At 41.5% G+C, this 27,112-nt stretch overlaps 1 protein-coding gene across 5 annotated transcripts in view; it reads left to right on the top strand.

Moving 5' to 3' along the window:
* The first annotated feature begins 3,181 nt into the window (after positions 1-3,181).
* SHTN1 (shootin 1) overlaps positions 3,182-27,112 on the top strand; it is a 67,005-nt gene continuing 43,074 nt past the window's right edge. For 2 of the 5 annotated variants that reach the window (XR_003925799.2, XM_030030864.2), the window contains exons 1-4: positions 3,182-3,413; positions 13,266-13,318; positions 20,667-20,727; positions 25,273-25,367. Coding sequence is in view for 4 of the 5 variants with exons in the window: in XM_030030864.2 (XP_029886724.1) it covers positions 3,356-3,413; positions 13,266-13,318; positions 20,667-20,727; positions 25,273-25,367 (267 nt within the window). In the remaining variant the exon portion in view is untranslated. Of the gene's footprint in view, positions 3,414-13,265; positions 13,319-19,025; positions 19,110-20,666; positions 20,728-25,272; positions 25,368-27,112 lie in introns of those variants that run through there. The other 3 variants (XM_030030863.2, XM_030030865.2, XM_030030867.2) reach the window with 3 other exon arrangements.

Consider the following 27,112-nt stretch of genomic DNA (forward strand, 5'->3'; position numbering starts at 1 on the left):
CATGATTCTCAAAACTTTGCACAGTCTGTGACAAAGCTATTCCTGGTCTTGGAAGAACAGGCACATATGGCCGGAACCTAAGGATGCAGTCAATCCATCCGAATTTTCGTCTCCAAAAGGACATGGATTATCCATCACATGTCATGTCCGGTAGAAAGTGACTCAATCCTTGATTTTTTTCCCAACACTGGTACTGACTCTCTACTGGACAAGTTTTCAGACACCTTTAGTCTTAGCTTTCCCATTTAACAAAGAAGAAATAGTATTCTTGAAATGCTATCACTAGAAACTGGTTATGTATGTTCAAAGTACAATGTTGCTTTTCTTTGACAGACGAAGCAACTGCTACCCAGTCCTTATTTAAACATTGTGAAATCCCTTGTCGGATGCTTGTATCACCTCCTCAGGCCTTTTGGTATCTTAGTGGTTTACAGCATCAGTTATCAAATCACTATGTAGACATTATATTACATAGAAATAGGCATTACAGACTAACTCTTATTTAAAATAACCCTGAAACAATGAACTGAATTCACGATCCAGGGAAACATTTCTGGGGATGTCAAATCCTTAAAGCATAGGGGGATCCGTAAGCAAATTCAGTAACGGAGTTAATTTCTCTGTTGTCTGCTAACTTAGAAAAAGAAAAGCAACACTTGATTAACAATTGCTTTATATCTTTGAGGAACAATGTTGTAGTGGCACCCATCCTACCACTGTAACCAAAAGGGACTGCAACGAGGATGTACTTGTTTTAAATGCTTACTTTTCAAGGTATTGTAACTTGATGTAGGTCTAAGTGAATAACAACAATAAGAACAATGAGGAAGGCACAATATAGAAATTATGGAAGGGAATTATTTTGACAGAGCTGTAACACTTTAATTTTAATAAATAAATAAAATAATGGAAGAATTGGCTTACTGTCTCTGCAGATATCAAAGAGATTTTATGCCCTGTTCTGGCTGTGTACAACAGACAGAACATTGTTGCAAGATGAAGATGTCCGGTGTCTTGGCACTGTGCAGGGGTAAGCAACCCTACAATGACTCTTTTGCAAATCCTGCTATTGGGCTGCATGAAAGAAGTTGGTTTGGAAATGGAGGGGGGTGATATCACCAGTGGGAAGAAGGGCTTGGAATGAGACCTGTGGATGAAGGGAAGCCAACAGGCAGCCCAAGAAAGGATGCTAAAAAGTAAAACACTGGCAAAACTGCTCTGACTTAAAGTGGGGGCTATTCAAAACAGAGGTCAGCCCAGAACTCTAAGGACCTAAATAGGACCTCTGTGTTCCTGCAAATGGAGGCATTTATTGATGTGTGTGACTTTATTTGTAGTTTTTACGTTCAGCTTCTGGTTACAGACACAGATTCTGGTTGACTCTTTTCCACTAGGCTGAAAAGCCCTCAAGTATTGAGGATTTTCTCCTGTGAAATTAACATAATCAAATAGTTTGTTTCCTTTTTGCTCAATTAAAAAGATCAAGGGTTTGAAGTCTCCCATTGCAAAGCACTCTCCTCAAAACTTAGGTAATTTTTTTTCTTGTGCTTTCTCTGCAAATGTCTCTGTACCATCTTTTGAAGAACTGGATACAGTAACTTTATTTTGGTCTTGTCAATGTCACAGAAGAAATTTTTTCCCTGCTGTCAGCGTACATCTCATTCTTTTGCTGCAGTACCTTACTGGCAGCACGTATGTAATTACTTGCACTTTGCCTCCCACTTCCTCTACAGAGCCTTTGTTTTCCAAGATAATTTCCCATTCTTTGCATATGACTCCACCTCTAGGAGCATGAATTTATAACTTTGCGTTCGGTACAGTTAAATGTGTTTTGTGCTGACTAGTTTAAAACAAGCTGACTAGCTTATGAACTTCCCCGTGTGGCCTCCTCTGCCTTACGTGAGCATACCATGCTTATGAGACACCAGTATAGCTCACATGGATCTCTTGGCTTCTTTCCAGGATGCTACACGTGTTATTAACTACCTCTAGGACAGATAATGCTGTAAAGTATCAATATGGGGTTTCTTCATGTTTTAAAGGTTTACTAGGTCAGGACGAGAAGACTAGAGGATGCAGTCTGGTAGGAAGGGAGGCAGGAGGACTGAGCAGCTCTTCGTAGTGAGGTTTTTTTCCTTTCCTTCCCAGATATTTCTAAGCAATGTTGCCACGTCCGCGGCAATGCTGTGTTTTCTGACCCGCCTGCCACGGTGAACGATGGGTGTTTGCCAAAGAAGGAGGGAGGGAGGTGTATGAATTGTACCTTTGCCCCTGCAAATGTACAGGTAGTTGCCACTCAGTTGACCGCTACTGAAGCTCAGCAAAAAACAAAGGCAGAAACAAATTCTGCAGTGCACTCGGTGTCGGCCTTGGGGTAAGCCAGGTAAGGAAACCATTTTAATAGAGAGATCATCACTGCATCCCATCCTTTTCCACACAGGGATCATCAGGGAACAGCAGAGAGAAGAACTGTGTTTTTCTGAGATGAACACGGCGGGGTCCCCGCCAAAGCCCTCCACCCTCGTGGTGCTCCAAGGTTGCGATGAAGTGCTGGACACTGGAACTGGCATGCGGTTGTTTCCCGCAGATCCTCACAAACAGTAACGCAACCCTCCAATTCTTTTTAAAAAAAAAACCCCTTTCTTCGCACCGCGGAACTCAAACCGCAGATTTACGTCCTCCCGCCACCCCTCTGGGCAGCGCACGGATCCCAAGTGGAAAACCTCCCCACGCAAATCCTGAGAAAGGGCTCATTAAAACCGCACGCACCCGCAGGCCCGCGGGGAGCGGTGCGGGAGGGCTCCTTCCCGGCTCACGGGGGACCCCCGTGGGAGACCCCCGCCCGGGGTCTGCAGGGAAAGGCGCCCACGGCCCCCCCGTGCCTGCCTGAGGGCGGCTGGCGCCCCGGCCACGCCGAGGGGGCTACGAGGACCCCCCTCTCCTCAGACCGGCGGCCTGTCGGCGGGGGCTTTTCCCCCCTTACCCCCTCGTTAATAACCAGAGCAGCCCCCCCCCCCCCCCCCCGCGAAGCCCTGCCCGGCCTGAGGAGCGGGCAGGCGGCAGCGCGGGAGCCCTGAGCCCGCGTCCGCGCCGGCTGCGCCTCAGCCCGTCAACCCGCCGGCGGGCCGGCCGAGGTGCCGCCGTGCCCGCACCCTCGCACATGCTCACTGGGGCGCCGCGGGAGTCTGGGCATGTGCAGAGCGGGCCGGGCCGCTCGCCGCGCCCGCCGCGCCCCGGGGCTCCGGCCGCCGCCGCCGCCCGCCCGCTGCCAGGTGAAGCCGCGCTAGGTGGGGGCGGAGCGGGGGCAGCCGCTGGCCGGTGGTGGTGGTGGCGGCGGCGGCGGCGGCGGGGCAGGATGAACAGCTCCGACGAGGAGAAGCAGCTGGAGCTCCTCGCCAGCCTGAAGGACCAAGGTACGGGCGGGCGGCGCCGTGGCCGCCGCCTCCGGCGTTGGAGAGAGCGGCTCCCCCTCCGCGGGCCCGGGCTCGGCCGGCGGGAGCGCGGCCGCCGCGGGGCGGCGTGAGGCGGCGTGAGGCGAGGGCTCGGCGCCCGGCGGACGGGGCGCGTCAGGGCGGGCGCGGCCTGCGCCGGCGGGGGGTGGGTGGGTGGGCGGGCGGGCTGCCGCGGCCTGGGCGTCCCCCAGCCCGGCCATCGGGTCCGCTCTCCTTCGCAGGCCCTTTTCTCTGTCCGCGCGGAGAAGAAAGAGCCTTAAAAAAAAACAACAAAAAAACAAAAAACCAGGGGAGTGAAACGTTTTGGCTGTTCCCCTTGCGGGTTCCCCCCCGGCAGCCGCCTCGCCTCCCCGCAGGTGCTCTCGGCTGAAGCGGGGTGAGCACGGGCGTCGCGGTGGCCGATGGTGGGTCGGGGTGAGGGCAGGAGGCTGAGGGGCCGTAGCACATGGGCTGTGGCTGCTGTCAACCCGGGCCTTCCCGCCCGGCGCCCGGCCTCGCCTGCGCGGCTAACGGCTGGCGTCGATCCCCCGGCCGGCGGTACCGGTGAGCCCGCATGTCTGGCCGGCTCCAGTGAAAGCCCGTCTGCCTTGCTGTCTCTCTCTGGAGCTGAGCTTCACGCGGAGTGCCTGGCCGTCGCGTCCCATCTCCCGCTCTGCATCACACGATCCGATGCTAACCCAACCCATCAAACACGCTCCGTCCCGCTCTCCGTCAGCGTGCAAACTTCGCGCTGATAGCTCGGGGCTCGCCCTGGTGTAAGTTTCTGTAGAGCCTTTGTAGTTCCAGTGTAAATAAAAGGAAGCCCTTGTCCTGTGCTGGTTTGGTTCCCTGAGTGGTTGACTTACGCACCCGGTGCTTTTGTAGAAAAGTTCAGTGCTTCAGCTTTGTAGGTGTTCAGCTTCGTGGGTGCGTAGTTTGCCTAGGAAACTAAAACATTGTAATATTACATCTTCTGCAAGAAGGGGTATGGAAAAGAGCTTGGATGCTCAAAAGGCAGCCCATTTTTTAACTTTCCTGGTCAGTCTATCCCTGAACCAGGTTGGCCCAGCAAAGTGTCTACCTTGGTCAGGTAGATAGGCAACATCTGAAGAACCACCATTACCATTTGAATTGTGGACATCTGCTTGCAAGCGTGCATCAAGTGATGGGCGTGCCTCCTGTCTCACAGCTTCATGAGCAGTAGGTGCAGAGTACCAGTGCTCTAATTCGCAGTTGGTAATTCCTGCAGCTGCGTTCTCCTGGTCTCCTGCAAGCCTGGGAGGAGCTGTGTGGAAAGGTCCTGTGGCATAAAGTTGTGTAAAAGAGTGAAATTATGGGGGTGTGATCAGCACCTCTTTTTCTGTCATTCATTCTGGCCATGCATGCGCTTGGTCACCTTTGCTGGATAGCAGAAGCTTTTCTTAATCTAATTTCAGCTGGATATTTAGGAACTACTTATGGCCTGCTTTGGCACTTCTTTTTTTGGTTGTTCCTGTACACTCAGCATTGTAAATTCATGATTACCAGCTGCACTGGCTAGATTCTCACTTACAAGGATTTCAATGGGTGTAAAATTCATGATAATCTTATAGCTGTGTGTTTTGATAATACAGGACCAAAAAATAAGGCTAAAAATCTGGGTTTTTTTGCTGACTGACTGTTTCCCTCCAGTACTGTTGGCTCTAGAGGAGCTGTCTGTGCCAAAAGGACAGTTGCTAAAATGACAATAATCAGTTTCAAAAAAAGGCAAGTTTGGGTTATTCTTTAGAAAAATCGTAGCCTCTTGAAATTGGTTAGATTGGGGCTTCAGTTCCGATGTCTGAAAGTCTTCTGCTCTAGTAGGCTGAGTATCCTTTAATGGCTAACGAAATTTTCCGGGACTGCAGGAATTAGTTCAAGGGAAAGTTACTGTAACTTGAGGACTGGCTGTCTCAGATCCACTTAAGCTGTTGAAATAGAAACTGTACTTGGCAGACCCTGTCCTGTAAGGCACTGTTCTTGGTGGATGTTCGTCCCCAAACGTAGGAGTTGTAGTATGTTGCTGTGAGGCTAACAAATGGTTTTTGTAATTGTATGGCTGGTGAGAAAGTTGTTTTATATGGGCAAAAAGTTGTCTAATGGAAGACTTCTGAAAATACTCTTCTGTATGCTGTTTTGCCCCTCAAACAATGCAAAAATATGGTAGCACACCGTACTTAAAATATGTTAACGGGCAAATCTGAGGTGCCCAAAGTAAAGAGTCCAAGTGATGAAAAGCTAACGAGGTACATAAAATTATCCTAACAGTAATGACCTAAATATTGTTATTGTAGGTAAGTAAGTTTGCTTCCTCTTTATATACTGTAAGTTTGAATATATAGTTTCCTCTCCATTCTTATTGATAACAAAAAAAGACTGTTTTAGATACTAACAACTTTCCTCAAGTAATTTTAGGATGCTCTGTTAAACAGAGACAGGATAGAAAGAGGAGGAAAAAAAGTCTCTTAATTTTTCCTCTTTACTGCTTCCAGGTGTAGATAGCAGTATTACTCTGGAAGTAAAAGCAGTCGGTAGAAGGATCTGCTGTCTCTGAATATTTGGGGTAATGGGTGTATGTACTTATCTTGTCTTACCTTCATTGCATTCAAAGTGGCATGTCGCTTCAGATCACCGTAGTATTGTGGTCTGTAGTCAGATTTCTGAAAAACACCCATTGATTTGGAGGGGTTTCAGAGAACAGGTGTTCAGTACCCCTTGTTTGGTTTCTCTTTCAGGATGTGTTTTTCTAGGCTTGAGAAACTTGCCTGACACCAGGTAACTGAACTGGCTGAGAAGTGATACAAAAGGTAGAGGGGAAGGCAAATAGCAGCATACATGGTTGGTTGCTGTCATATTTCAACTACTGCTTATACCTTTCCTAAACAAGGTCAGTAGACTGAACCTGAGGCAGGCATTTTGAGGCAGCTGTGACACTGACTGGTGTCTGGGCAAATTCACTTGGCTGTTTGGCAGAGCTCTGAACGGCGACAAGGACACTGAAGCTGTGTGCAAGTTATGCTTATCTTTCACCAATGCTGAATTTTCCAAGTCCTGTGTGTTAGACTCAGATACCTGATACTGATCATTCTTTGGCTTGCTCCATTACCAAGTTTAAGGTGAGCATCATGAAGAAACGTGATCTCTATATTGACAATATTTAGGACTTAAAAGTATTGTTTAATACTGTGACTAGCTTTCTGAGATGGCTTGGTTTGATAAAGCAGATCCACTATAAATATTACTATTACCTAACTGTACCCTAAGTGATACTTCCAGCAGGGCACATTTCAATTCAACTGGCCCTTATAATTCCTGTGGGTAAGACTTAAAATTGAAACAAAACCAAATCAAGTGGGCAAAACCTTGCGTTATTAATGGTTGGTTGTAGAACCTGAGGAACTGTAGCAAACTGACTAACAGCTACATCATAACAGTAGTTGATTCCAGTACCTGCCTGGAAGACTACCTTGTTTGGTTTTATTGGCACTGCTGGTACTTTGCCCTTAAAGACAGAGTCATCTTCTGCTGCGGTCACTTCTTTGTTCAGTTGAAAACAGGAGTCAGCAACCAAAATGCCTGGAGTTACAAACTAGGTAAAATTACACTTCATCTGCCACTGTCATAGTCACATTTCTGGTTACTTTGCTAAATTACAGTGGTTAACAACTACTGTTAACTGCATATATACTAAACATGTTTATATTGCTTGGATTTTCTTCATCGGTTTTAAAGGTCTTATCTTGCTCTGTGTTTGTTGGCTGAATTTAATGAAGTGTGATGATTTCCAGGCTGTAGACCCAAGCACTGTGGCTCTCTATGATTTTTTTTTTTTTTTTTTTTTTTTTAATAAAGGTCTATTTGAAAGTGCCAGAAATTTTGAATAAGGGAATACTGTGTATCTTCTAAAGAACAGACTGCCAATCTGGCATAAATATCTCATAGTAGTACTTTTTAAGTATATTGACAAGCTTTTAATGTGATTTGACAAATTTATTCTTCTTTGTGGTAGAGGAGTAATTTTTATGGCCAGAGGAATTCCTTTGTTTAGGGTAGGATATCTTGTTGGCTGCTGCATTCCCTTCTGTAGTCATCTGCTCTATAGGTTATTTCCGCCCCCCCATGTACGTGTGTATGTGGGTTTTCATACACAGGAATTGTCATTCCCCAGCAGAACCCATCCTGCTTGAACGTTTTCTTCATTCATTAGAGTTTAAAAGTGTTTCCCACTTCAACTTCTTGTGTTGAACCATATCTGTTTTTCAGAAACTTGTGAAAGCAAATCTTCTGGTGTAAGCTTAGTGGTTGGGCTTTATCAGGCAGTGGTATGTTTAATTTCTCTGTCCAGTTTCCAGGAAGCTGTAAGATTACAGGATGCAAATTTGAGGTCTCATTAAAAAAATTCTTCTTACACACTTTTACAGATTTGAGTAAAATCAAAGCATGTGGGAACACAGATGCAGTATCTGACTTACAGTATTTGTACTTAATGCTTACCTTTGTATACTTACATGAATGATTTTTATTTGTTTTTTTTTTTAAGAACTGTTTGGTAATTGAACCTTGTAGGTATCAGCTAGTGCAACTGATGTGTGACCAAAAGCTTGGTTTGGCCATGTAAGCTTTAGGCCTCATAATAGGTTTATATATTCTGACTCAAGATTTGGAGTCATTGTGAAGTGACAGGTATAATGCCATCACATACATTCACCTTTACACAAGCCCATAAGCGCCTGTTCCTCAGCTCCATCTCTCTTTCATGGAGGCTGAGGAGATATTAAAAATGCTGCCCAGGCATCAGTTAGAAGTAGTTTGCACATGGCTGGTGCTGCCGATGCCACACCGTGTCCTATTGAAATAGAGATCACCTGGGTTGACCAGAAGGGATCTTTGAGCCTACAACTGGGAACAAGAGAAAAATTGAGCCCTTTTGACCCTTCTTTATACTCTTGACAGCAATTCACAGGTCTTGTGCATGCTGTGCTTGTAGGGAGACTGTCGCTATTTGAGAGATGGTTTGTACAACAGACTTGGCCTGACTTCTTATTCCAGGTATGCTGGGATGAGGAGGGTGGTGGTAGCAGCTTCTGGTGCAGTGTTGCTGTCAGGGGTAATTCTCTCTCTAGTAATATATATCTGAACCTGCAAAAAGCCAGGTGTTAGTTTACTTCTACCAACAAGAAATGACTTCATTGGGATAGCTTGTTTCATCTGGAGCGAAGGACTTCTTGCACTGTAAGCTCTTTCTCTTGCCTGTACCAGCAAAGACATGCCTGGTCTGTAGTCTAGAAGAATAAATAGTGGAATGACACTTGCTTCCTTTGACAGCTCTACTTACTTTTTAATTAAATAAGTAGGTTTGAAATGCTGAAGTGGCATTACTCGTTGATTTGTCATGGAAGGGCTCCCAATGTACTTGAAGGCCACCCTGGTTTACAACATAAATGCTAAAGTATATGCATGTAGCATTTTTAAGGTTGGTTTTTAAATTTGTATTTTTTTAATACACAGCTTTAGAAAAGGGGTTGGTGAATTTTTTAATAAAAAGAGTAGGAAGAGTCTCACCACCTCACTGTGTAAATGAAGGTGTCTTTTCTGTTGTTCACTATGAATTATAGTTGTTACACACTTTTACCCTTTTGACCTTGTTTTACTAATAAGTGCTTTTTAGCCATAATAAGTACCTAATATATAAGCCATCTAATTTAGATAATACATATCTTCTGTTAGCAAATTCAGGTTCTTGACTAAAAATCAAAAGACTAAGATATAATTAAAGGAGCTTCTATATACAAAATAACCTGCTTAATTTAATACAGATAAAGTGCATTGATACATGTTGACAGGATAGTCTCTTCTGGCCAGTTGAGCTGAGGAGTGAGTAGTTGGTGAATGATCATGGTCATGTTATGAAGGAGCATGCTGCATTCACTCATGTTGGCTATTTTGTGGTTTGACTGTTTTACAGTAAGAACAGGGTGGGCTGGAAATATGTTTTAGGCAGGTTAAGAGCTATAGCCCAAAATGTTCTGTTCTTTTCTCCTTTTTCCAGCTTTTTTCTTTCCGTGGCCTTGAAATTAAGTTGTAGTATTGCTTTCAGGCTATGTGAAGGTAGCTCGAAGCAAAGCAACATGATTTGGATCCTGATAAATTGTTTATATAATGCTGCTGTATATTAGGAATAATTCTATTAAGGATAAACTTAAGTTAGTGTCAGACAATGACAGTATCTCAAGAGGTCTCTGATATGTATTTATTATACTTCTTCAGGATTCACCGGAGGCTAATGAGTACAACCTAGGCATTTTACTATTGATTCATTGAGAAAATGATGTATAGTTCTGGAATTTTAGTTGTACCTTTAGTAAAGCATCTTTAATTGTTTGTTTCATTCACCACTAATTTATTGGAAAGAAATATCTTTATTCCACAGTGAATTATATATAGCATAATCTGAATGAGTCAAGGTGAGGTGTAAGAAGTTTTGAGATGCTCAGGTGCTGTTGTCATGTATATTGTGTGAGCACCTTCATAGGTTAAGGCGAAAAAATAGTCCTGTTCTTCAGAGAAGGTTTAGGGAAGTCCTCATACAACAGGATTTATTGCTTGTCAACCTATAAATGAGTGATGATGATCTCTCCTAATCTACCAAAGAGGGTTTTAAGGCTAAATAATCTACTTGAGGTTTGGAACATGTAAAGTGTTGTCTAGTGCTGCTGGTAGTATTTGTTCTAGGGTAGTTTTAGAGCAAAGAGATCATTGTCACCTTTATGCCATTTAGTGCTTCAGTGAAGGTTATGTAGACTCTTGACTTTTTTTTTAGATAGCTTCAAAACTTTATTGTACATAAAACACTTGAAAAACTTGATATAAAAACTTCCCAATAACACTCCCAATGTTAAAAAAAAGAAAAAAATCCACCAGCTTTCATCTTCTGCCATTGCAGAGAATCAGATATACAGCAGAAAATGCGTGTCGTCATTTTTTAATTATTATTTCTGTTTCCAGGTCTGACGAAACCAGCAGTTTCTTCCTTAGTTTTAGCGTTTAGTAAATCCATACGCAGAAATCCAAATGATGGGATCTGTATGGGAGCATCATCTAGCGGTTGCCATCCACAAAGGACAATCTTATTTTAAGATATTGGATCCTTACAATGCATTAGCTGTATTCGAGGAAGAAGTAACAGTTTTGCAATGACAGTAAGGGGGTGGGCACTGTAAAAAGGTGCTGAAGAAAGTTGCTGCGTGAGTGCAGCATGAAGTAGCTGATGATTTTGTGTTTGCATTCCATGACAAACATGCTGTGGATTACCATCCACAGTAAAAGAGGAAAGGGCTACCCTGAACAGGCAGTTTATTTCCCAGTCTCACACAGGTGAGCCCTTACTGGGGATTGCTGGAGCGTTGTGTAAGTTCGTATCCTTGTTTTTGTTAACTTGTTCTTGTATCCATGCCTTAAAGGCTGATGATTCAGAGTTCTAGGTTCACAGAGCATGTGAGGAGAGCTGCAAGGGTGGGGCAAATCCGTATTTACATTTTTCAGTCATTTATAAAATACTGAATAGCAAGTATGAGTTTGCATTAAAGGTGAGCAAACACTAGCAAAAACTAGAAACTTGAACTAGTTTTCAAGTATGAAGAGGCTTGAATTGTGTCTAATGATATAGTCTTCATTTCTTTTCCTGCATATAGGATACTAGAAATCTCTTCCTTTGACTTCCTAAAGGGAATTTTCCTAAAGGGAACAGGGAGGTGGCTTAGAAGTGGAACAGTGATCAAGAAGCATAGCTTTTGTGTTCGTGATGTAGGAAATATGTTTCACTTTAGGTGCTCTTTCTTAGAGCAACTGCATCAGCGTGGTTTCTTCCCTGTTCATCTGCCTGTTGTTTTTTTCTGCTTCTTGAGTATGGGAGGTGGGTAGGGGTCTCAGGGGTGGGTAAGGAGAAGTGGGGACAAAGTAAAGGGGTGGATGGGAGACCTTGATTTTACTGGTGTGGGAATGCAGAGCACATTTTTAAGAAACCTGTTTTTGTTCATTCCACTCTTTAGATACACCTTTTTATTTGGATGAGCAGGAGTGAGGATTTTTTCCATCTGTTTAAATTATCAGATTTCCTGTGAGTTTGCATGTGGACTGTGACTTTGTTTTCAGTGATTTTATTTAACTTTTTTTCTTTGCGAGCCCTGGAACTTTTTCAACACTTGCTGGTCACAGCAGAGCTGAGATTCTGGCTAAGAGATTTCTAGCGTTCCTTCATTTCCCTTTCTAGGCAGCATGGTCTTGCCATTTCCCCATTGCTGGTCAGGGCACACAAGGAGCAGAGCCCTGTGTTTTGAGTTACTAGCCCAGGAGCTAATATTGTTGTCTGTACCCCAGACTTCATGTACCTCAGTCACGCATCTCTGAAATGAAGTGACCTTGGAGAAAAGAGGAATTAGGATAATTTGAGTTTTTTACATCTGAGGTACTTCTGTGCTGCTGCTGAGAGTAATAGCCATGCTGAAGGCAAGTAGAACAGTGATGCTGTGGACCTAGCTTTCAGGAGTGAGTTGAATTAGTTTTATTTCAACAGATTTTGAAATGCTGGGGAGCGGGAGAGAAGAGGGATGTCACAACAGTGTAAAGTGTAACTTTATTTGTAAGAGCTGCTTGTTTGAAAAAGTTTAACTATCTAAAGCTAGAAAGGGCTAGTAGGTTTTCAGGTGGCTAATCTACCAGACTGCATGTTCATGTCTTCAGACATAGGGTAAGACATGTTAAGTGTAAGATGAAATTCCAACATCTCTGCTATCATCAGCTGAAAACTATATATTCATACCCTTTATCCAGTTTTAATTAAGTTGGCTTGAAATGAAACCTGTATGCTAGTGTAGCTTCTCTTAGGAAGATACTGAGGGACTGGAATGAGATGCATAGTGATGACAACAGCCCTCATTTTATTCTTGCAGTATGCATCTTGAAGACTGAAGAGTGTTCCTTTCTAGCACGGTTTGTTTCTCTAAGCTTTGGAAGTGTATTCAGCTGCTTTCTAGTGACAATAAAATTTCTATGGTCTCAACAGCCAAACAGCCCACATGGGACAAACTGAAAGAACAACAGAATTGGGAAGTTGTGGCAGTGATGGCACGTCCCTAAGGTAGTAAAATAAAAGGTTTAAGAAGGGCACAGAAAAATACACAGTAAACTAGAAGTTTAATTGGTAGCTGATCGATTGGTTCTGCATATTATTTACTGGTTTGAAACAGTGGACCTCCAGCATCCTGGAGGTTTATCCCTTCCCTGCTGATCCCTGCAGCTGAGTTCTTCTGTGATCTTGGGTAAATCATACAATCTTTTCATGTCTCCACTGTGGAGTTCAAAGAAAAAAATCTCTCATAGGAGTCTTGTTGGAAGAAAATGTTAATAAATAAATAAATAAGGGTGCTCAGCTACTCTGGAGGTAACAGTATTGCATTAACCATGCTTTCTAGCATTGATCTGTAACCTGAGCCAGTGTGGGTTTAAAATGGTGACTGCAAGCCAGTACATTCACCTTGTAATTTTTGAACTCAATCAATAAGATTGTTTAACTCTCCATTGATCAAAAATTGATTGTTTTGGGAGCCACCAGCTTTTTCAGACACTTTCCAATTACTTGAATTCTAGAAGGATATCCAGTACATCCATAGGCTATTAATGAAGTTTATGACCCATGTTATTTAAGAAGTCTGTGTAGATAGCCAGAAGAGCTTTAAAATGAATGAAATGGAGAACTAATTTGGGTAAAGGAAGTGCTGCAATATTAACTTTTTTCTTTTATTTTTTTTTCTTGTATAGCTATTGGCGAATATGAAGAGCTTAGAGCAGAAAATAAGAAAACAAAAGAAGAGGTTTGTATCTGTTGATTACTTCTTTAATGCTAAAATGCTAAATATCAGAATACCTTATTGGCTATGGCAGGTTGTTGTCTGCTGTTGTAAGCTCAGCTGATTACTTACAAGTATTAAGTATTAGTTGTACCTGTATGTATTAAGGAGCAATGAATGCAACTGCCAGAAGCTATTCTAGCTGTCCCACTCCAGAAAAGTTGCTATAAATATATATTTTTTTTTTAAATGATTGCTGCTGTAGCCAGTTTGCCTATGATTACGATGTGAGCATAGACCAACTCAAGTGTTCAGATATTCTTAGGAAAACTTGTTTCTCTTGTAATAAAACAAGGCTTAGATCCAACTTAATTTGTACAGTGGAACTTACTGAAAAGAAAATAGAACAAATCCCCTCACCCAGCCCTTCTGAAAACTCAGAATGTAGGAATATGATTTCTGAAGGAATATGAAGTACCCCCCTGCCCCAAAAAAAACCAACCCAATTTTTAATAGGAGAGCAAGATGTGTTATCTCAACTTGCAGAATGGTACTGCAGCATAAAACAGAGTTGCAGCGTATCACACATACTTCTGTGAAATCTGTGTGCCTGTCCAACTTGAAAAGAAGCTTTGAATGTATGGGCTGAACTTCATACGTTACTGCAGACTTCTTTTTTAATGTTCATAGATACTGGAGTAAGGAGTAATGACCGCTTTCAAGCTTGTTCATTGATGAACTGTCTTTCTAGTAGTAAAATTAAGCACATTCCGTAAGGTATCCCTTCCCACCTAGGATTCTTGTTCATTCAACACACCTGCTTTCTGCAAGGAAGCCAATGGGAACAGAGAACTCTGAGAGAGATTTGATGGCAGTGTTGTGTTGCATAAATCCATGTCAATGTGCAAAAGGTTTTTAGCAGATATCTGCCAAAAGAAAGTGTGGCCACTAAAAGCCTCTTATCAGCTCTAGATAGTGAGGAAGGCAGAGGAGTCAATGCTACACTGTATTGTAAACAGAAAATTCTCCTTTCTCCATTATTAGTGAGCTGAAGATGCAAGAAACATGTTAGTTTTCAAATCCCTGTTAGCTGCCAAGGCATGTAGGTTTAATTTAGCTTTTTGTGAAGTCATTTCTGAAGGGTCACTTTTAGTCCAGTTGTTACAAACGTTGTAATTCAAGGCTGTATTGGGAAGACTGTGTCCCTAACTACTTTCTCATTATTAAAGAAAACTTGAAGCTTATCTTCACATTACACTTCAGCAATGATTATGTGTATTTTCACTGAGCTCAGCATATCGTGCTTCGCTTGCTCCTACCCACTGACCTCCTTGTCTTTTTTACTGTGCTTGTTGCTGCATTCCCATTCTGCTGTCCTACACCAGAGCCTCAGATATACTGGGAAATCTGTCCTCTATTTTCGCTGTTTGGAAGACTGTGGCAGTTCATCTCCTAGTGTTCAGAAGAAAAGTAGAATGAAACTGAGTTAGACCAAGAGTCTGTCTAGCCCAGTATCCTGTCTCTGACAGCACGTATAACACCTACAGAGAGTACTCTTCTAGTCTCCAAACCACTTGCAGCCTGGGGATGTCCTCAGCTGCATGTGGTTTCAGTGTGTTCTGCCCTCCACAGCTCTCTTCCTTGTATTTGTCCCATTACCCCCAAGCCCGTGCTGATTGTTGGCTTCCATCACATGTGAGGAGTTCAACACCAGGACTGCCCACTGCAGGAAAAATGGGCTCCCCAGCTTCGTCCTGAACCCAAGTCCTGCTAGCTTTGGTGTTTCTTCAACAAAGCTTTGTTGGGGGGTGGTGAGGAGGCTTTTCTTGAGTTGCATTTTTATGTAGAAATTTTTTTTCTTCAAAGTCAAGTCCAATGAAAAATTTTGTCACCAAAATTGAGATGAAATGAGATGCTCTGAGGTTGTTTCTTGCATTCTGCTCTTCTTTCTTCCTTGCTTCTCTCTCTCACAAGGCTTTTTTCCTATAACTGCATATCTCTAGCCACTCCTATGTGTTACTTCTGAAGGTTGGTATGATGTTTTTCAGAATACTTGTGTAACAACTGAAAATCTTCCAACCCTGAGCACATGGGGATTACATCCCCAGTCGGCAAATTAGTTAAGCACGTGCTCAGGGTTGGAGGATTTTCAGTTGTTACGCAAGTATTCTCCATCCGAGAACCTCCATCCTGCAAATTGGTGTGCTTGTGTAAGCAGTCCTGCTTAATTGTTTAAGTGCTTGGACTCAAGTGGTTAAGTGTGAGGCCCTAAGTGCATTTCTTCTACAAAAAAAAGAATCTACTGATACAGAGTTCATGGTTATGTTTGCTTACAGTGCCAATACTGGAAGAAACTATTCCTCGTGTTATTGCAGGGCTGGGTAATCCTGAAAGCTCTTCAGCGTGTCTCTAACTTTTTATCTTAGTTTATGCTTTGCAGGATCAAACCTGATATTGACAGGCTATCTCTGCCTGTGGGTCTGGGAAGTTGTGGGTGACTTCTGTTCCAGTTTCTGCCACTGTCTGTCAGTATGAGTGGAAGCACATGGCTTCCTCTGTATCAATTGTGGTCACATAATTGCGTTGAAAGGAGGAAGAGGAGAGAAAATTAATTTTTTTAGAAGAAGACTTGCAGACTATTTGTGGAAAGTAACCACACAGGACTTAGATAGCAGTCTGTATGTATGTGCTTTTGATGCACTTGGTGGAATTTTTTTCTAAGTCACCACTACACTTCTATGGCTCTGAAAGATGAGCTGTGTCATGGAGAAATGATCCTAGTTTATATTAGAAACATGGAACTTGGTGGATAATGGGCAGCTAACTTAAGATGTAATTTTAAATTTTGAAAATTTATTCTCTTTGTTCTTTATTTTTTCTTAAGATTAGAAAGTAAATTGACTTGTACGTAGGTTACTTTGTTCAAAGCACTGCTGCTTAAAAGGATGCTAATAACCATGAAAATTCAGGAGCAAAGTATAAGAACTTTGATCCACAGTGTCTGTTCCTCATTGCCTTGCTAAACTGCCAATTTGGAGACCTCTGGTGGGGTCTCTGACAAAATTGGTGCAGGCATTTTTTTTTATTAGTATTTTTAAATACTTTCAAAAATTGGAGCAAAAATGACATTGGCAGACTACTTCTTTTAGGTCATCCTTTTAATTAAGTAGCCGACTAAACATGCATACCAGTCACTCAGAAATAGATAACTAACGTTCAGTTGCACATAAATGCAGATAACTTAATATGCAGTTCTGACGTATTCAGAGTCAGATCATGAATAAATATTTGACTACTTGCTAATCAGACAGAAATGACTCTGAGCACTGGTTTTGACAGTGTTTTGTCATGCTGCCAGTAGGGGAAAAAAAAAAGCAAGACAGCTTTCCAAAACAGTAGGTGTAATACTGGATCTCTGATACATCATTCATGGTGTTTGCTCTGTTAAAGCACATGTATAGAGTGGATTATATGTTTTGTCACCAAATGGGAATGGAGAAGGGATTCTGCCTTGATGACATGCTCATTCTTTCTGAAAGTAGAGTATAGCAAATGTCATAGGATACTTTTGAGCACTGTACCAAACTCATAATTTTAGAACAAACATTAAATCTGCATAAATTTCACAATCTGTATAAATGGGAAAGAATGTATCTTGTGTTGCTTAGATGGCTTAATTGACTATATGGCTACTACGTGAACTTCTTGCATCTTAATATCTGGACTGAACAATCTCCTTCTTGTTTTTGCCCTTTGAAGGCCTTTTACTGAAGTCAGTAGGAGCTTATGTGCAAAATAGTTGGCGAAGAAGCCTGTTAGAAGAGAATAGACAAGAAACCCAGGCCTCCCTGGAATTATTGGCAAAGAGTCATTAGTCTGGTGGGAGTGGGAGTGTGGAGACTGTGTATCCATAGGCTTCCAGGTGGTTGTGTGCTTCGACTTCTCAACATGATGTTGTAGTGTCAAGTTCCCGTGATGGCATGGTACTATCCTGGTATTGTGCTAGCTCCAAGTACAAGCCAAGTTCATGTACTGCTATTCACCTTGCTATATATGCAGTATTTGGTTTGGACACCGATCTTTGGCATGTACATGATTTACTTGTAAGTAGTCAGCTTATCAGTTCTCCATGCTAGAAATGAAAGTATTGCCTCATATCTTGTGTACCTCGAAGGCAAAAATCTGAAATTGAGTGGGATTGGCACAGCTCCTGAACTTGTTCCTGTAAAGATGAAGAATTGTAAGGAGTTATTCACAAAATTAATTTTGGAAACTGAACTGTTAATTTATTTCTAAAAATACACATGCAATGGCTTTTTATTGCCAAGAAACTATTGTTGACTCCTATAGCTAGTTGACTGGAATGGGAATATTGTGTATTACCTTTGTTTTTTTATTGGGATAATGGTGCTATAAATATTAGATTAAAAATGTAGTAAATAAAGTGGTATAAATGCTTATTTTCCTCTGCAGAGAAGCTGGAACTCTTAACAAAATAAAGTTAAAAACAGAAGATTGACCGATAATCCAGAAGTTCTTGACTTTTTTTTATTATTATTTGAGGGTACTCTTGAGTATGGAGCTATCTCTTAATACTGACAAGGGGAGCCTTAGTAAATACTGGAAAGCTGTTTCCCCTCAACAGTTGCATGCACTTGAATGTGAAAAGTGAACAGTAGATCTTATAGTAGTGGTATGCTATTTGCCTTTTAACATTTAGGATTAGTGATATTCTTGTCAATTAACAATTCTACTCTATATGCCTCAAACTGCTTTTTTGAAAAATTAGGTGGTTGTGAATTTTGAAGGCTTCTGTGCAGCTTTTTGAGAGCAGCTAAGACTTCTAAATTTTGATGTTTTTAAACTTTACTGGTTTAAAGGTAAGGTCAATTTATTTTAAGGGGTGACAATATTTTTTATTATGAAATTTAATTACTTTTATAGGAATATTTTGTTTGCATAACTTTCCAGTTTGAAACAGTACAAGTAGTTAAAGACAAACTCAACTTTTTCTAATTCTTAGCTAAATTGGAGATAAACTAGGTTTTTTTGGTAGGACTTGTAACAGCTCTACTTGCACAGGTCTGATTGCAAGACAAAAGACAAAGTGCTTTCCATTGATCGTTTCAGCAAAGGCAAATCTCCCGCTCTCCTTTTCTTCCTGCTCTTTCATTCTGAAGCACAGTAGCAGCGAAAGGAAAATATTCAGAAAGCTGCAACTGAGAGCAGGAATTGCTCTGCAGAGACCCAAACCTACAGACTCTGATCGTGTAGAGAAACGTGTAGCTATCAGAATAGTCAGCTTGCCGTGGTCCAAATGGAGCTCTCCCTGCAAATAGCACTCAAGGTGAAGTGGAATAGGTCGTTTAACTTCCCCTTTGGCTGCACAGGGGAAGAAGTTATGTCTTACAGCTTGTTGCGGGAGGATTTCAAAAGGAGTTTTCCCTATCATTGGGATAGGGAGTATACCGCATCCTCTACATCAAGGTTTCCATCAGTAGGAAAGTGTCTTGTTGACTTCCACAGGCAACAGATCAGATCCTTAAAACGCTAATCTTCCTAGTTTTTAAACTGAGCATTAAAAGCGCTTGCTCACTTAATGTGCAGCGAGCTGAAAGCTTGCAGCGTGCAAAAAAATCCGTGGGTGAAGTATGCCAGTGTGGTTACAGTGTCTCTCTTGTAAAATACAAAGAGGCAGCAGCTCACACAGATCCTCGTTTTGCAGAGGAGCTGTGCTCTGCAGGAGCAATCAGAAATACTTTCTTTCTGCATCTTTTACTGCCTTCTGTTCTTAGACTGCACTTCTGCCGGTAAGGTAAGGCAAATTTTTGCTGAGGAAACTGAGAGGGAGGGCAGCAAGCAGCAAGACACATACACAGATTTCCCTTCCCCACCTCTCCTGTGCAAGATTCTCTAAACAGCTTCTTTGTTAACAGGGCCAGATGAAACGGTGAGTCCTCGTTCAGTGCCGCTTGCTCAGCACGTCTTGCTCCTTCTGCAGCTCTGCCTTGTTTCACAGACCTTTACAGCAGCTGGTGACTGACCTGTCCCCCTGCTCAGCCGCTGTCCCTTGCCTCATCAACCCAGTGCCATGAGAAGAGAGATTGCGTGTTGAGTGCGGCTCCTTTTGCTCCCACAGATAGCCATCGGCAGCAGCTTCCGAAGCCTGCATGGAGGCTGCCCCTGAGGTGACACCAGTGGCATCCTCTTCTTGCCCAAGAGCAGATCCTTCTTTGGATCCCATCCAATGTCCTCCAGAGCTGATAGAAGGGCTCTCTTGAATTTGGCTGCCTTTGAATCAGGCTCTCCCCCTTCTTGTTACTTAACAGCAGGCTCCTTTTCCAGCTAACTCAAAGTGGGTCCTCATGTGGAAAAACTGAAAATCGAGCAAAATAATTTCAGGGTTTTTTTTCCCAGTTCTGTTCCAATGACCAGTATCCTTGTAATTGAAGTTACACGGTAAGGAGCTCAGTCACACAGATCTCTTCCAGAAGTTAACTCATGGTCTTAGGTTGATTTATTACTGTGAACATACACAGCTGCATGTGAGGAAGGACGTCTGGTATGCTGTGTGTGTAAGACACGTTGTGTGCCAGTCATACTTCCCCCGGAGTCATGTGTTTTTCACAGTGTGGTTAATCACTGACTGTGTCTCTTGTGAAGTTTACTCATTTCTTTGACTTCTTTCATTTGCTTATAGAAGGCATTTTCTTAGAGAAGTCTATTTAATGTCTGTTTTATTCTTTCTATTTGAAGAAACCCTTCCATCATAAGATCAGTGCTTGCAGCCCTGTGTAGTATTAGCATTAACCCCAAAATTAATAAAATTGGGGTGATGGGAAATCCTCAAAGTATGAAAATGAGTGTCCTCCCCTCTTCAAGGCTGTAGCTTTGCTCATGATATTATGAAACTGAACAGCATGTTGCTGTTTATTGGCTTTGAGGTTTTCCTTGCGCATGGTAGGTATAGAAATGTAGGCCTCTTTTCCAAGTCTATTTGTGTTAAAGAAACTAGACTTAAAGCATATTCTTGACATGTAAAATATTGCTTTTACTGTTGTATGGAACATGGATGACTGTTTATATCAGTTTTGGATAATACGGCTCTTCTACAATATTTTCAGAGCAGCTCTGAATTGGAACCTAAAATCAAGTACAACTTGCCAGTTTCGTTAGGAAGTACTCTGGGTAATGAATTTTTTGGCATAGTTTCCATCGATCTTACATGACTGAGAGCAAAAAGAAACGATGCTTTGGTAGGCTTCTGTATGTTATTTTGCTGGCAATTGATCTTTCATTTTGCATGTTGTGACTGACTGCTAATTAAATAACTGGGATCAGTGTTTCATTTCAATTTTCTCTTCTCCTACAGTGTGACAAAATCAAGCAAGAACGAGATGAGGCTGTCAAAAAACTGGAGGAGTTTCAGAAAAGTAAGCTGATAATGTTAGTGGGGTTTTTTTGGTACAGAGTTATAAACATCACTCTGCATACTCTACAGCAGTGTTAAGAATGCTGAGATTTAGGTCCACTTGCTGTTTCTCCTTCAAAGCCTTGTTTTAAAGAGGTAATCCGGTGAGACTTTGACCATTGTCAGGCTAACTGCTGTCACAGCATTTATATGCTCTGACACAGGTAGCCATTCTTAATGGCTTAATTCAAATGTAGCACTTTCTCACGTGGATTCTGCAAGTGACTTTTGGAATGATATATGCTTGGATGAATGGGATTTGACCCTATTGCTGAGATTGCTGCTAATAATAATAGTAATGGTAATTTTTTTATGAAGGAGGAGTAAAATTACTTTAAGCACAGACACACCAATAAAAGTTTTTAGGATGAACTGCTGTCTCTTGATAATTTTTAGAGCAAGTTACGTCTTGCCTGGGCTGTGAGAATGTCAATATTCAGTTTTACACTTTTATGGTAATGGTTCTATTGAAACTGTATGGTGTCTGGAAGCAACAAAGCACATCTAATGGGAGTGGAAGTATCCTAGTGGAATAGCTCTTTAGAAGCGACAATTACAATAGGATTGTGGTCTGTTGTGTCTGGTTTGTGCCAGTATGGTGAACTGCACGGCGAAGCATCAGAAATGTGGATGAAGTTAATGCAGGAGAAGGAAATCACATGGTCTATACTTTTGTGTGACTGTGTTAATAGAGGAATTTGCTCACTTCTATTTTATAATTGTTCTTATGATACAATTATGGAAAATAATCTAAAATCAACAGGAATCATCTACTGCCTTAAATGATCTTAGATAACTGTTGTGTGAGGCAAGAATGTTTTCCAAGAAGTCTAATTCCTCTCGAAAAAACTGCAGCCTGTTTTGTTTTTGTTATGATATGAGGAATACCAGAGTGTGGCAGAAAATGTCAAGTAGTTAAGACTTAAAATTTGAAGTAATATTTGATGTTGTAAAATTTTATAGGTTTCTTTTATCTTCCTTTCACATTTTTAAAGGACATACCTTGTAAACATAGTGATAAAATGCCAGGAATATTAGGATTTTAAGGCAATAATAGAGCCCATTATTTAAACGACAATATAAAAGGCAATTATATTGATGAAGAGCTACATTGGCTTTGTGTCTGTGAATAAACTTGGCCTGTACTCAGCTTCTATTTGTTCTCCTGGCATAAACACATATTGTGTGTGATTCCAGTTTAATGGGGCCCCGTTTGTATGCCAAGCAGCTGCATTTTAGGCCCTATTGCGTGATTTCATAGCTCTCTGAAAATTGGTTCTATTGAGCACAAGAGATAGAAGGTGGTGGTGGGGGGGAAAGCTTCAACACACAATCATTCCTTTTCAATTGGAGCCAGCAAGGTTGATGACAACATGACCATTGTGTTATAATGATAAGACCACTAAGGATCTGTACCTCTCATCAAGGCTTTCACACAACAGCAGATACAATTTAATTCACTGCTCTGTCAGCAGTGCTGATACCATTATGCCGTCTGTCTCCACAGTTATAATCACTGTCCTCCGAGAAATGCAGTTGAAATGATCTTGAGCAGTCAAAGAAACTCTCAATTAAGGCTGCCACTTCCAATGTGTCAGATTGTGTCTTATGCACTTGGTACAATTTTCACTTCCAATCCTGTTTATTTACAATGTCTACCAGTAATTACGCTTAACATGTCATTTAGTGAGGGTGCCCCTGCCAAGGAGATTGTTGGGTGCTGCAGTACCATTGAGTGGGAGTTTCTCGCAGTCAATGCCATCAGCGGCTTTTAGTCCCTGATGGGATGCAGTAGTAATGTTGATAATGCAAGTATCGTGCTCATCAAGTCATAATTAGATGCCACTCAAATGTGCCACTTGTAATAACAGTGTTGATTCATGTTTTCTCGGTGACTGCAACTACTAATTAGTTAAGTGGTTTTTGGTTGGCCTGCATTTGCTGCGGATTATTATTACCCCTGAAAAAAACTGTCAAGGTTAGAGATGTTTCAGGCCACTTAGTGCTGCTTTATGAATTTTAATATTGACATAATAAGAACTTTGGACAGACTTAGGAAATAATATAAATTTTGTATTTAATTTGGAAAGATTTTTTTCCCCTGAGTTAATCATAATTGCAGGTTAATTAAGTTTAAATGAACCAAGAGTAATCCCTAGTTCTGCCATGTGAGCCCAACCCTTGTTTCCTAACTTTAGCCTTGCTTGAGGCTATTAGAATCCTATCTGTAAAATGGGAGCAGCTCCGTATCTCCACTGTTCCCTCATCCTGCCCAAAGCATTTCATTACTCCAAATTCCCAGAGCTAGGTAGAATAAAAACAGAAGAGGTATGGACATGTACTACCTGAAGCTTTTCCTCTCTCAAATTAAATGTAGCAGGTACGGCACACTTGGAGCAGATAATTTCTCCAAAGCTAGAAAAAATGGAAATAAAAAGACAACCAAAGAAAGAGGTGTGGTTGCTCTGCTGTTAGAAGACTTCATGTGAATATAGTTTTTGGACCAAGATTTCCCAATATTCTGCCCTGCTCTTTTTTTTTGGCTGCTCATATTTTGTAGAACTTGATTCTTGCATGCAGCTACTGATTTGACAGCAAACTCCAATGTATTGCTGGTTTCCTATGCTGTCAACGAAAATGTTAGTTAATATTAACTAAGTATCAATAAAGCTGCATAAATAACACTTGTTAACAGCCTGCTTTTTCCTATTCTAAAGTCCTGTTTTGTAGTCATTAAGATGACCTCTGGATATCAAAGAGAACTTAAGTATATCTCCTCAGTTTTTAGGCAAAAGTCTTGGAAGAGGGCAGGCAGGATCTTCTACCCAGTGGTATGAAATCACTAGTTTTTAAAGCCTATCTTCATGAAAATGAAAGGACATACTAGAAAAAGTCCTCCATATTTACATGATATTCTTCCAGCCTTGTTCCTACTCCAAAGTATTGTTCAACTGTGAACAGTCCTTTCTGCACATTGAAAATCTGACATTGGGCTAAAGAGGAATCTGTGCCATGAAATGACTTGGAGAATTAGGGTCCAGTCTGCTGCTTAGGACGGATAAGGGTGCCGGGAGCCAAGGAGGAGTTGCATTGATGAGCAAGGTGCTAGCCTGAGAAATGGGAAAATATTGTTGGGTTTTCTGCTTTGCTCCAGATTCCCTGTGCGACTTCAAGCTTGCCACTTAGAAGACGACTTTCAACACTAGTAAAGTAGCTATGTATTGCTGGAAGTTGAGGGGAATTACAAACCAGAATGTATCTGTGCTTTTATATTTCCTCTAACTCACATTGGTATCCTATGTTACAATATGAGATTTGTTCCATAACTTTTTGGTCACTCTAAGAATATTGTGTATCTTCGACACAGTGATGTGTACCCACTGCCGTAATAGGGATCCTGTAAGTGCAAAGGACAGATGTGTCTCTTGCTCTTTCAGCTGTGACATCAAATGTAGTAGCATAGCCATGTATTTCAGATGCAGTCAGACAGCTTGCTGTCGGCCCTGGTCTCATGGAAGATTGTGTGTGTCATGCTGGTGTCTGAATCTTTGTTGTGGACTGTGAAGGTTAGGTTGTGAGACCGTGGTGCTTATTTTAGGGCATGCTCAAGCACAGAGAGACTTCAAATAAGAACAAGTTCAGACACTACAGCCACATAGTAATACAGAACTTGGGTTGTTCAGCTGAGGCTGTCAAAAATCGGTCAGTGCAAGCAATGTTGAGTTTCCATCAGGATTGCATCCATTGGGGTGTAGCCCAGCTGCTGCAGGTAGCTTTGAAGCTGATGGGGCAGAACGAGATGAAGGAACTGTGCTGTAGTAATGATTTGACTTCATTGGAGCACGTGTTGTAGGAGGCACTGTGAATATGGAGGCTTCAGTCACTTAACCCCTTTCTCCATTTCCTAGTAAACTTGCCCCACGCCTATATGGGCTATATGTCCATCCTGCAGCTGCTCTTGTACAGTGTGTTTAGCAAGTGTGATGATACTTAGAATACCATAGAAACCCAAAGACTGGAAGGTGAAAGTAATCTTTGTAATACACCTGAGTTAATCTTGCTGTTTAAAAATATCGAGGTTCCAATCTCCTGAAAATGGCATCCATACCAAATTTTCAAGAGGATTATGATGGCAATCTTAAGGGACAATCTAATGATCTCACTCTGATTCCTCAAGTGTTAATGAAATAAAGATGATGAATGACGATGGTCAGGGAGGCTCCTGCTGGCCTTCTACTTCCATAAATTTATGCTCAGTTCTCCAGTTCCCCCTCTAATGCTGTAGACATGGCTTGAAAGCGTTGCTTAAAGCAATGAACCAAATATTCAATGTTCAAAATAGTTCCTATCCATGGAGATTATCTAAGTATGTACTTCCGTGTATTTGAACTGCTTACATAGAAAGTTAACAGAAAAATATGTAGTATTTCTGATCGTGGGATGCATGTGTCAAATGCATGTGTCAAATGCAGGAAAATACTGACTAATTTTTAAACTCTTCCCCTAGTTTCTCACATGGTTATTGAGGAAGTAAACTGTATTCAGAACCACCTTGAAATTGAGAAGACGTGCCGTGAAAGTGCTGAGGCTTTGGCTTCTAAGGTGAGAAGAATTATGGTGATTCTGTTTCATCCAATTTCTTTTTTCTTTTTTTTTTTTTTTTTAAACTTGAGATTATATGCATGTCCCATATGTGTTTTCGTATAATCTTGTGGATCTGTGAAATTGTTTTGAAGTGGCAAAAACTGTAAGCCATATGCAAGATGCAAAATACAATTCCTGCCTTTAAAGAAAAAAAAATACCCCATTTTAATTTAGTTTCTATTTTGGAACAGTAAGTCATGGACCAGCATCTTGATATCTAGGGGTTTTTATGCATTTAGGTTAAATGGAAAACAAATTTTAGAACTGTCCTGTGTGAGATATAAAACAATAATGAGCATTTCAGTGTCTAAATCAAATGGAAAAAGTCAACCACTGCATTACATTTCAGGTGATTGTTTATGAAAGCAAAGCGAGGGCAGGGGAAAGGTGACCTCCACTGCTCTGTTGATTGCGTCTAGTCTGATGAATTTAGCAAGTGTGTAATTTTCTATATTCCATCTCATCAGAAGTGCATTATTATTAAAGAATGTTTTTATCTCTCTTATATATTTTTGGTTGTGTAAAATGCATCTGAGCCACTTCATCAGAAAATGGATTACAGCAATTTTGAACCAAATTTCATTAGCAATGCTGACGGCCTTTTTTTTTTTCTCCCCCCCCCCCCCCATCCCCTGCCCAAAGTACATCCTTAGACGTGGTAAAAATCACACCAGCAAGAAATCACTTTAATTTAGATGCATTAGCAATGTACTTTCTGGAGGTATTTACTTAATTGTTTGCATAATGACACTATATTAGAATTCATAAGATAGACAATCAGCATATAAGTAAGAAAATGAACGTATTTATGCAACTTTTCTTCTTCTCTGCACTTTTCCTGTAACGCACGTACAGGGGCAGTCCAAAGACTAGCTTTACCCCGTGGGGCTGCTTTGCCAAAGCTGCTTTGTTTGTTGCTGTGAGCTGACTAAACCCTGTAAGATTCCTCACACCACCCTTCCCACTTGCTCAGTTTCGTTCTTTGGGAATGAGATGAGGAAGTTCTCTAGTAAATCTCCTGTAGTTGGGGGGCTGAGGAAAAGGGGGATCAAAGATGATTGCTCAGGTAAAAATTCAGGGTCAGCCTAACTGTACAGTATATGTTCTATTTGAAAGTAACTATCGGACTTCTGAAGTGCACGTTGACTTCGACATGTTGTACATCATTAGTAGAAAATCAAGTCTCATTCTTAGACCTGAATACAGGGAATGCTTGGCTGGTGGGTAGGCAGTTGCCCCAACATACGCCTGAACACCCTTGAGAGTGTGCTAAGCTTACTGAGAGCTGCTGGCACGGGGTGTCTAGATGCAAGACAGTGAAAGAAATGGTGAGAGTGAAACATTTGCAGCAATCCCTGTTGTGCAGTTTTTCCTGGCACCTTGATCAAGATGGAGATGCCTTACAGAACCTCTTCTGTATCATCCACCAACCAGTCATGTGTTTAAGCATCCAGCCCAGGGTGGTTTCTGATTTGTGGTTTGACCCATAAAGAGTTGGTTTATGATACGGCTTTCATCTTACATACGTTGACTTTACAGTAATAATTTCTGAGAATTGAAAATAATTCAAAAAAGTTTTGAGGTAATTCTGTCGTGACTGGGAGTATAGTAGTTGTGGTGTTTGTAGTTTATAAGCTAAATAGGGGCATAGGAGGAGGTAAGAGCTTTTAATTGACCAATTGATATAGCTGGCAAAATCGGAT

Source organism: Aquila chrysaetos, chromosome 11, assembly GCF_900496995.4.
Source record: "Aquila chrysaetos chrysaetos chromosome 11, bAquChr1.4, whole genome shotgun sequence".
Classification (NCBI taxonomy): domain Eukaryota; kingdom Metazoa; phylum Chordata; class Aves; order Accipitriformes; family Accipitridae; genus Aquila; species Aquila chrysaetos.